Genomic DNA, 11,778 nt, shown 5'->3' with positions numbered 1-11,778 from the left:
TTTCTATTTTATTCTTTTATCAGAAGCAAGCAAGATAAGCAGGCAAGGCAGCTTATGAACTCACCCCTTAAAGGCCTGGGGCTCAATTCTCTTTCTATGAAAATGTGAAATGAAAACTTTTATAAAGGAGAAAACTGTCAAATGAAAAAAATGATAAAGGAAATATTTTTCATTTCAAATTTTCATAGAACAGGAATCCAGTCCCCTGGGTACATAAACTGCCTCGCCTGCTTGCTTCTGATAAAAGAATAAAAAACAAAAGGGCAACATAGTTCGAAAATTGCTCGGCCTTCTTTATTCTTTTATTTTTGTTATGTCAGAAATGAAGCAGGAAAGCAAGGCAAGCAGGCGAGGCAGCTTATGTACCCAGGCCTTAATTCCAATGCAAAACTGAAGAATTTCTTCAAGTGTTCTAAAAACAATTTTAACCCACTTAGCGAGAATTTTTTTTGTTCATGAAAGTTATATTTTTGAGACTTTTTAAGCATTTTTTTAATAAATAACTTTTTTCTCTAAAACGTATAGTTTTCCTGCAATCGGGCCTTCTTTTAAAAGTGCCAAAAACTTTGGAGGCTAATATTGGTGTATCCTTACATGCCAATCCCTTGATTTTTGATTGAGATAATACTCTTACTATATTCCTAATAAATCCCTGACTTTATATGATTCTAACATTTATGGTTAAATTTTTTATATCGCATATTTAAATTTTTATCAAAAGTCGAAAATTACAAAAATGTCGATTTTTTCAATTGCTTGGGTTTTAGGCCAATTGCGTGGATAAAATGAAGCGTTATAAGCATGAAATGGCAGATAACAGACAATACTATAACAAAATGCAAAAAAAAAACCCACAAAAATATTCGAAAAAAAACCAGAGTTTTACGTCAACTTTTGCAACCATTTTTTTGTGGCGTTTAGACGACCAGTGGCTTTATCTGGGTTAAAAATCATTGATTTTGATTGTTTTTAAAATTATTTGACATATTATTCAAACAGTACACACACATAGTCCCAATTTACATTGGGCGAGTTTACTTGCGGCAATTGTCATTTTGTAGGAGAGAGAGGTGAGGCATATGGTAACCCTTTGCCTCTCAGCACCCTCTCTCACCTACAAACTGACAATTGCCGCAAGTAAACTCGCCTAATGTAAATTGGGACATACTCAGATTGTATATATTAGGCCTGTTCGACAACTTCGCAAGTAAGAAGTATTTGCAAGTTCTTGCAACTACTTGCAAGTTCTTCTCAGTTCTCTTTTATTGAACAAGTTTGTTATCGAACAGCATTTTGTAAAAGTTTGTACAAATTTGTACAAGCTTTTGAGTTATCGTACAGACCTATCGTTTTGAAGTTTTAGGAACACTCGAAAGAAAAAATTTAAACTGACACAAAGCTTTAGCTAACCTTTCCTATTAAACCATGATATACCCCATATACAAGGTGGAGCAAATGTAAGGCCTGGGTACATAAGCTGCCTCGCCTGGTTGCCTTGCTTTCCTACTTCATTTCTGACATAATAAAAATAAAAGAATAAAAAAGGCCGGACTGGGTTGCCCTTTTCTTTTTTATTCTTTTATCAGAAGCAAGCAAGCAAGGTATGTACCCAGGTCTTAATCCTCCTATCAGAAAATGCTATAAATTTTGTGATTGGCCCCTAATTTCGGTTCAGTTTTGACATTTGTGTAGTAAACACAATAAGCCCGCCAAGAGGAAAAAACACAACACTACTGCCTCTTCAACAACAAAACGTCCCTTCAATGAAGTCGTTAAGGACGACCTGATGGTTGCCGTGGCTAACGACAAGAAGGGAAAGCTGTCCCCTATCACCACTGCGGAATGGGGCATGGTAGAAACTAAATTGTCAAAACAAGTTATGGAACATGTTTTCACAAACGAAGATTCTCCCGTGCCTCATTTCGAGTCAAGCGAGGTTCATCGTGGCTACAGGGTAATCAAATGCATGGACGAGTTCTCAAAGGGATTCTTGGAAAAATGCATGGCTAAGATCAGCGGTGCATGGGAAGACATCAGCCTGCGGTTGATCCCAGCCCAAGAAATCCCAATAAGACCTCGTGCCAGAGTTTGGCTGCCCAAGATAGATTGTGACGGCCCGACACTACTACAAGGTCTGGCGAGGATGAACAAGGATGTTCCAGTGGACGACTGGTCCGTAATCGCCACTGAACCCCCGAATAGTAACAGCATGAGTTTGGTTCTCTCTATAACAGAGGCCGGAGTGGAGGCGCTAGAGAGACTCGGCAACAAACTGTTCTTTGGCGTGAGGGAAGCCAAAGTAAAGATACTAAGATCGCATGGCCCGAACGGAGAAGACGATGCAGATGACATCGACGATGCCGGAAAGCTGCTAGATAATATGCAGCTAGAGGGGCCATCAACATCATCCCCACAATAAGATGATGATCAAGGTCGTGCAGATCAATCTGAAGCACTCTAGAGTCGCTTCAGATAACCTGCGGATCCTTCTAGTAGAGGAGGATCTTGACATAGGCATCATCCAAGAACCCTACGTTTACGAAAACGAAGTAAAGGGTCTTAATAGCAGAGGATATAAAACATTATACATGAAGGATAACGGTAAGCCTAGATCATGTCTAATTGTTAAAAATAAAATAAACGCATTTTTATGTCCAGAGTATAGTACAGCGGACTTCACCGTTGCAAAAGTGGAACTGGACAATTGCAAGCAGTTCTTTATTGCCTCATGCTACGTGGCCCACTCAAGAGAAGCCCCACCAAGCGAGGTCTGGAGCGCCATGGAGGCCATACATCCACTCAACACCATCATCATTGGCTGCGATGCAAACGCAAGGCATTCCCTATGGGGCAGCACAGAAACGAACGACAGAGGTGAGTCAGTTCTAGACTTCATTAATACTAACAATCTTACCATATGCAATAGAGGTACTAACCCAACTTTTGTATTTCCAAGCTCGGATAACTTTAGTGGGTGGCAGGAGGTCATTGACCTCAAACTGGTATCCGATAAACGTCATCTAGAAATAGCTAACTGGATAGTATCCGATAAAAAATCGTTCTCAGATCACAATTTGATACTATTCAATATATAAGAAAAAGCAACGTCAATTAAATGCTTTTGCAACCCGAAAAGAACGAACTGGGAGAAGTTCAATAGGGTTTTGCGGGACAAATTACCCAGCATTCCACACAAAAGCGATACTACGGCGGGTATAGATAAAGCTGTATCTATTTTGGAGAAATCTCTAGATACAGCTTTTAAAGTATCATGTCTTAGGACGCGCTCGAAAAAGCACTATCCACCATGGTGGACATCCGAGCTCTCTAAACTGCGTAAACAGTCACGGAAAGCTTTCAACGACAGCTACCAAAGCGGATCCTGGCAGCCATACAAGGATAAGCTAAAGGAGTACAAAAAGGCCATAGCCAGAGCGAAAAAGCAATCATAGATTGAATTTTGCGGAGCACTAGACAGCACCAAAGATACAGCCAGACTAAGCAAAGTTATGGCAAAAGGACACTCGAATCCCACATATATAAAGAGAAACAACGGCACATGGTCTGATAACTCAGCCAAATCTCTTGAAATTCTGCTTACGACGCATTTCCCTGGCTGCTCTGATAGAACCAGCGAAGTGCAATCAAATACTAATACAGATATAAACGATACTGAAGTCAATAAGATAATAAGTCAGAGTAAAGTTACATTGGCTATTAACAGCTTCTCTCCCTACAAATCTCCGGGGTCAGATGGTATCATACCAAAAATGCTGCAAAGTACGGAGACCATAATAAACCCTTGGCTAGTGTACATTTATAGTAGATGTATATCCCTTAACTACGTTGCTGCGAGTTGGAGACAGGTCAAAGTTGTCTTCATACCCAAAGCAGAAAAACGTAGTCATGAAAATGCTAAAGACTTCAGACCCATAAGCCTTTCATAATTTCTACTTAAGACGCTCGAAAGACTCATCGACGTGCATATTCGAGAAAAGATGGATAACTCAAACAACATATCTTCCAGTCAACACGCCTTCATAAAGGGACGCTCGACAGATACAGCCCTACACGAAGTCGTTAGGACTATCGAAAAATCCTTAGAACATAAACAATACACCTTGGCTGCTTTTCTTGATATAGAAGGTGCCTTCAATAATGTCAGTACAACAGCAATAAAACAAGCTTTAGATAACTTTGGCGTGGAATCATTCATCAGTAGCTGGATAACCACCATGCTGCAAAGTAGAGTTATTACCGCCTCACTAGGAAACAGTACGCTGTCAAAGCACGTAAACAGAGGAACTCCACAGGGAGGAGTTATATCCCCACTGCTTTGGCTCCTTGTCATTAACGAAATCCTTATCAAACTTGACCATATAGGGATTAAGGTGGTTGCTTATGCGGACGATGTGGTAATACTCGTCTCTGGTTTGTTCCCATCCGTGATAAGTGACATCATGAACGGGGTCCTGAAATCACTAGATACTTGGGCCACAAGCTGTGGACTGGGTGTGAATCCAGGGAAAACTGAGATGGTACTATTCACCACAAAGACCAAATATTCAATACCTAATATACCACGACTAAGAGGTCAAGAAATACCCCTATCAGATCACGCCAAGTACCTAGGCGTCATCCTAGATTCAAAGCTATCATGGAAACGTAACATGGAACATCGTGCTCACAAAGCAACCGTTGCATACTACACGTGTCGCAAAATGTTTGGGAGCAGTTGGGGCCTTAAACCTAAAATGGTGTTATGGATGTACACCAGTATAATAAGACCAATTCTCACATATGGAGCACTAGTATGGTGGCCAGCAGTGGAAAAGAAAACTACGCAGAAAAAACTATATAGCATACAAAGATCAGCATGCATCGGGGTGACGGGGGCAATTCGGACTTGTCCGGCTGAAGCCCTCAATGTTATGATGCACATTCTGCCAATAGACATACAAATCAAAGCAACTGCAACATGTAATGCGGCAAGGCTGCGGGCTCTAGGAATATGGAGCGATAGAGCCTACGGACATGCGTGCGTGCTTCACAAACTACCAAAAGAAATAGCAACTACTGCTGATTACTGCGCTCCTACAATGACTTTTGATCAGCCTTTTGAAGTCAAATTTCCAAGCAGGAAAGAATGGAATAATGGATCACCAATGACAGGTCATGACATCAATGTATACACAGATGGTTCCAAGATGAAATGTGGAGTCGGTTCTGGTGTCTTCTCATATGATGCAAATATATCTACATCCATAACGCTACCTGACGACTGCAGTGTTTTTCAGGCGGAGATACTGGCCATAAAGGAAGCTTGTTTTATTCTCTTACAACTCCACACACCAAACTCGATAGGAATTTTTGTCGACAGTCAAGCGGCACTCCTTGCAATAAAATCAAACTCTGCCACATCGAAGCTAGTGAAAGATTGTAAAGAAGAACTTGCTAAACTAGGGCGTCTGTCAAGAGTAACTATCACCTGGATCCCAGGCCATAAGGGACTGGATGGGAACGAAAAAGCGGACGAACTAGCCAGAGCAGGATCCGCCTCTAACGAACTCCCAAAGGCGTCAGTCGCAACACCAATGGGAGTAGTTAAAGGGGATATCTTCAAATACTATCTATCATTGGCTGAGAGTAGATGGGACAAAACGGAAACATGCCGAATATCAAAATCTACATGGCCTCAATACAACGCCAAACGCACAAAGTTCCTAATCAGCCAAAATCGACGGAACTTGGCAAGACTTATTGCAGTGTTAACCGGTCACTGGGCTATCGGTAACCACGCAATGCGCTTAAATATACCACACAACGACCACTGTCGCAGCTGCGGAGATGAAGAAGAGGAGGAAACTGTTGAGCACCTCCTCTGTTCCTGCCCTGCACTAATGCAACGACGACTTAAAGCTATAGGACAGCCGTTCCTTTATAATATCGCCGAGATAGCCGAAGTAGGTCCGGGAGACCTTCTACGATTTCTCAACTCATCAGGCTGGATTTAACTGTCAATTTAATACTACGAAATAACAATCCTTGAACGAGTGGTGTGGTTTTCAAAACGGTATTCCTTACATACTAATTGAGGCTATAAAATGTAGCCACCACGTAAACCAACCAACCAGTAGTAAACACTTGCGAAATATACGTTAATAAACAATGTTACGCAACATTGCTCCAGAACGCCATCCTTACAGCCAGTTTCTGTATGTCGAAAGAAGAATGTGTGCGAATGAAACACGTCCAAACTCTTGTGTGTTTTTCAAGTTTTTTTGTTTTGAAGCAAAAGCAAAGGTAAAATTATTTCGAAAACTAAAGTTTGGGCGTGTTTCATTCGCACACATCTTTTCTTCCTTTGGGACAATATTTCATTTCGACGGAGAATCTTGGCCAATTCAGCCCTCCGTCCATGTGGACGCTTTGGAGCAAAGGTTTTGGGTTCTTAGCATACAACCCAGCCCTTATAACTTATGAATGTGTCGCATTGCGCACATTCCATCGATTTAACAAAAGCATATAAAAAATCTGCAACACTTTTTGTCACCCCGCCAACATGTGAGAAATGTTTGCCACCATACAACCACATCCTGGAGCTTGGGTAACTACACCACGCCAATGTGTCGTTACCCCCTAAAGAATGCTCCATGGTGGTGGATTTCTGCATATCCTCGAACTTCCCCACTGCCTTTTATGCGAATTAATGTTTTTATGTGTGGTTAGAGGCCTCCACAAAGCGAAAAAGGTCTACCCTAAGGACTCCCCACGCAGAAATTTTTTTGGGGGTCTGTACATGTGCGGACTCTGATCGTAGGGGGCCCGCAACACGATGCTTCAGGCCACAAAGTTGAAAGTTTTTGAACTTTTGAATTCTTCGCCTGGCTTCATTTTTGACATTTCGTTTCGACATTAAATTTCAGATAAATAGAATTTGGCTGTAATTTTTATGTTCGGTACTAATTATTTACGAACAATTCATATTAAAACATTGAATTTCATTTGATACATTGAAATGATTATGTTTATAGCGCCCTTAAATTTTACGCTCCGATGTGTGATACTAAGAAATAAGCGGCCTAGTGAAGAAATAAGCTAATCAGGAGCAGACTGTGTTCTCACCTTAGAAATTGTAAAAACACTTATGTTTGGTTTACATTTACGAAATCCACTCGATTTGAACAGTCAATTACTTTGCGTATACGTCAAATGAAAACACGTTTAAAATCTATTGGATTTCATTTTTTGTAATTCAAAACCGAGTAACCGGTAGGGAAAAGTAAGACGACTTTCGGTTAATCGATTAATCGACTTTTTGCAGTCAAAAATTTAAAAATCGTTGTCGACTTTTGTCTGGAGGGAAAATCGCATAATCGATTATCTTGTGATCGATTTTCGAGTTTGCCCATAGATTGTGGACTTGGCGGTTTTATGTGGGGTAAACACGATCAGTTCTGACTGTCAGTGTTGCTCAAATAATCGGCTGCTTGCCAGTGTGGCCGTTAATTTTCGTGAGTCATCAAGCAACCACAAAATATTTTGTGGTTGCTGGGCTGTTTGACAGCTATCGATAATTCCGAAAAATCGACAGTCAAAACTGATCGTGTGTACCCCGCTTTACACTTTTGGCATACAGACAAAAACATCGGAGGCATGCGCAAAGGGAAATTTGTTTAAAACAAAATTCCAATAACAACCTCACAGGCAACTGTGGTGATGTTCCTTTCAACTCACAGAATTCGATGAATTCTTAGTTGATACGTGCTGACATGTTGCAGAATATTTTGATTTTGGTGTTTCTTAGGAAAAGCCGAAAAGTGAGTGTGATTCTCATTCATATGGGAATACTAAACACTTAAAGAGTTCAGTTTTTCACTAAAAAGGCATCATGTCAAAAACTGAGAAGCCAATTGATAATTCCCTTCGCCGGGATGAACTCATGATATTGGTAGCGATCAGTAAAATTTTAAAATTTTCCTTTCCTATTAAACCATGATATACCCCATATACAAGGTGGCGCAAATGTAAGGCCTGGGTACATAAGCTGCCTCGCCTGGTTGCCTTGCTTTCCTGCTTCATTTCTGACATAATAAAAATAAAAGAATAAAGAAGGCCGAGCAAATTTCGAACTATGTTGCCCTTTTGTTTTTTTATTCTTTTATCAGAAGCAAGCAAGGCAAGCAGGCGAGGCAGTTTATGTGGTGATGTTCTTTTCAACTCACAGAATTCCATGAATTCTTATGGGTACTTTACACGATATGTTTTTTACATATGAGTTGTCACTTTGCATATACATTTTGTATGGCAGAAGTGACAACTCATATGTAAAAAACATACCGTGTAAAGTACCCCTTAGTTGATGCGTGCTGACATGTTGCAGAATATTTTGATTTTGGTGTTTCTTAGGAAAAGCCGAAAAGTGAGTGTGATTCATATGGGAATACTAGACACTTAAAGAGTTCGGTTTTTCGCTAAAAAGCCATCATTTCAAAAACTGAGAAGCCAATTGATAATTCCCTTCCCCGGGATGAGATCATGATATTGGTAGCGATCAGTAAAATTTTGCAACACTGTCAGTTCGTTTTGAAAAACATTACTCTCTGTAATAGAGGGTAATAAATGAAGTTGAACTAATGGGGGAATACTCCACTCAAGCAATCAAATGAGATTGAATCTTCAACAATAAACAAAACAAACAAAAACAGCGGAGGCACGCGCAAAGGGAAATATGTTAAAAACAAAATTCCAATAACAACTTCACAGGCAACTGTGGTGATGTTCTTTTCAACTCACAGAATTCGATGAATTCTTAGTTGATACGTGCTGACATGTTGCAGAATATTTTGATTTTGGTGTTTCTTTGGAAAAGCCGAAAAGTGAGTGTGATTCTCATTCATATGGGAATACTAGACACTTAAAGAGTTCAGTTTTTCGCTAAAAAGGCATCATTTCAAAAACTGAGAAGCCAATTGATAATTCCCTTCGCCGGGATGAACTCATGATATTGGTAGCGATCAGTAAAATTTTGAAACACTGTCAGTTCGTTTTGAAAAACATTACTTTCTGTAATAGAGGGTAATAAATGAAGTTGAGCCAATCGGGGAATACTCCACTCAAGCAATCAAATGAGATTGAATCTTCAACAATAAACAAAACAAACAAAAAACAGCGGAGGCACGCGCAAAGGGAAATTTGTTAAAAACAAAATTCCAATAACAACCTCACAGGCAACTGTGGTGATGTTCTTTTCAACTCACAGAATTCCATGAATTCTTAGTTGATGCGTGCTGACATGTTGCAGAATATTTTGATTTTGGTGATTCTTAGGAAAAGCCGAAAAGTGAGTGTGATTCATATGGGAATACTAGACACTTAAAGACTTCGGTTTTTCGCTAAAAAGGCATCATTTCAAAAACTGAGAAGCCAATTGATAATTCCCTTCCCCGGGATGAGATCATGATATTGGTAGCGATCAGTAAAATTTTGCAACACTGTCAGTTCGTTTTGAAAAACATTACTTTCTGTAATAGAGGGTAATAAATGAAGTTGAACTAATGGGGGAATACTCCACTCAAGCAATCAAATGAGATTGAATCTTCAACAATAAACAAAACAAACAAAAACAGCGGAGGCACGCGCAAAGGGAAATTTGTTAAAAACAAAATTCCAATAACAACCTCACAGGCAACTGTGGTGATGTTCTTTTCAACTCACAGAATTCGATGAATTCTTAGTTGATACGTGCTGACATGTTGCAGAATATTTTGATTTTGGTGTTTCTTTGGAAAAGCCGAAAAGTGAGTGTGATTCTCATTCATATGGGAATACTAGACACTTAAAGAGTTCAGTTTTTCGCTAAAAAGGCATCATTTCAAAAACTGAGAAGCCAATTGATAATTCCCTTCGCCGGGATGAACTCATGATATTGGTAGCGATCAGTAAAATTTTAAAACACTGTCAGTTAGTTTTGAAAAACATTACTCTCTGTAATAGAGGGTAATAAATGAAGTTGAGCCAATCGGGGAATACTCCACTCAAGCAATCAAATGAGATTAAATCTTCAACAATAAACAAAACAAACAAAAAACATCGGAGGCATGCGCAAAGGGAAATTTGTTAAAAACAAAATTCCAATAACAACCTCACAGGCAACTGTGGTGATGTTCCTTTCAACTCACAGAATTCGATGAATTCTTAGTTGATACGTGCTGACATGTTGCAGAATATTTTGATTTTGGTGTTTCTTTGGAAAAGCCGAAAAGTGAGTGTGATTCTCATTCATATGGGAATACTAGACACTTAAAGAGTTCAGTTTTTCGCTAAAAAGGCATCATTTCAAAAACTGAGAAGCCAATTGATAATTCCCTTCGCCGGGATGAACTCATGATATTGGTAGCGATCAGTAAAATTTTAAAACACTGTCAGTTAGTTTTGAAAAACATTACTCTCTGTAATAGAGGGTAATAAATGAAGTTGAGCCAATCGGGGAATACTCCACTCAAGCAATCAAATGAGATTAAATCTTCAACAATAAACAAAACAAACAAAAAACAGCGGAGGTACGCGCAAAGGGAAATTTGTTAAAAAAAAATTCCAATAACAACCTCACAGGCAACTGTGGTGATGTTCTTTTCAACTCACAGAATTCGATGAATTCTTAGTTGATACGTGCTGACATGTTGCAGAATATTTTGATTTTGGTGTTTCTTTGGAAAAGCCGAAAAGTGAGTGTGATTCTCCTTCATATGGGAATACTTGACACTTAAAAAGTTCGGGTTTTCGCTAAAAAGGCATCATTTCAAAAACTGAGAAGCCAATTGATAATTTTCTTCGCCGGGATGAAATCATGATATTGGTAGAGATCAGTAAAATTTTGCAACACTGTCAGTTCGTTTTAAAAAATATTACTCTCTGTAATAGAGGGTAATAAATGAAGTTGAGCCAATGGGGGAATACTCCACTCAAGCAATCAAAAGAAAATATTTTACATTTCAAATTTTCATAGAAAGAGAATCCAGCCCCAGTAGTGCGATTCTCTACCACATTTTTTGAGTTACCGACAAAAATCGGTAAAATTAAAACGCAAAATTATGAATGAAAAGTTCAAATAAATGTTGACAACAATCTAGCTATCGGTAGAACTTTACGACTGCTTTTTTTCGTCGCTAACTTACCGAAAAACATCGGTAATTATCGACGCAGTTTTTTCATAGATCGTTCAATTGAACTAGATTGGCACAACTATACATATTACCATGGCGGAATAAGAAGGTGTTACATCGATAACAATAATCGGTCCATTTACCACACCAAACGTCAAAATAACGCATTACTGTGAATTGCTCGTTTACCTTTTGTATGTAATTTTATTCACAATAATGCATTTTGACAGCTAATGTGATAATCAGCTGTTTTTGCCGTTGTACCTGTATTATTGTGTCATGCATATTAGGGCGAAACCTATAGCTCTGCGTGTTGCGTGTGCGTTCAAAAATACAAAAACAAAATACATGTATTTGTTGTTGTTTTCAATTTGAAATACATGTATTTTGTTTTTGTATTTTTGAACGCACACGCAACACGCAGAGCTATAGGTTTCGCCCTTACACAAAATGTTTTTCAAAATTAAAGGTATCTGACAGTTACAACTTTGGCCGTACCTTGTGGTAGGTAAGTTTAGTTTACTCTCAAGAATAAAATTTTAATTTAATATTAAAAATATTACTCTTTTTTTAAAACCGGTTAACCGAAACAATTAACCGTTTTTTCGGTTAA

The 11,778-nt window shown here is 38.9% G+C and overlaps 1 protein-coding gene across 1 annotated transcript; it reads left to right on the top strand.

The window, feature by feature from the left end:
* The first annotated feature begins 1,425 nt into the window (after nt 1-1,425).
* On the top strand, nt 1,426-2,419 carry LOC141392341 (uncharacterized). The gene is made up of 2 exons (XM_073965292.1): nt 1,426-1,457; nt 1,693-2,419. Exons 1-2 carry the CDS (start codon nt 1,426-1,428, stop codon nt 2,417-2,419), a joined length of 759 nt encoding a protein of 252 aa, XP_073821393.1.
* The last annotated feature ends 9,359 nt before the right edge of the window (nt 2,420-11,778 follow it).

Source organism: Musca autumnalis, unplaced genomic scaffold, assembly GCF_047663935.1.
Source record: "Musca autumnalis isolate F117 unplaced genomic scaffold, ASM4766393v1 scaffold_2, whole genome shotgun sequence".
Classification (NCBI taxonomy): Eukaryota; Metazoa; Arthropoda; class Insecta; order Diptera; family Muscidae; genus Musca; species Musca autumnalis.
The sequence above is the reverse complement of the archived record's forward strand: the minus strand, read 5'-3'. Positions and strand labels throughout refer to the sequence as shown.

Excerpts from the sequence above, each read along its gene's own strand:
- LOC141392341 (XM_073965292.1), top strand. The coding sequence starts at position 1,426 with ATGATATACCCCATATACAAGGTGGAGCAAAT. Across the intron at positions 1,458-1,692 it reads ATATACAAGGTGGAGCAAAT|TAAACACAATAAGCCCGCCA; the intron begins GTAAGGCCTGGG and ends ACATTTGTGTAG.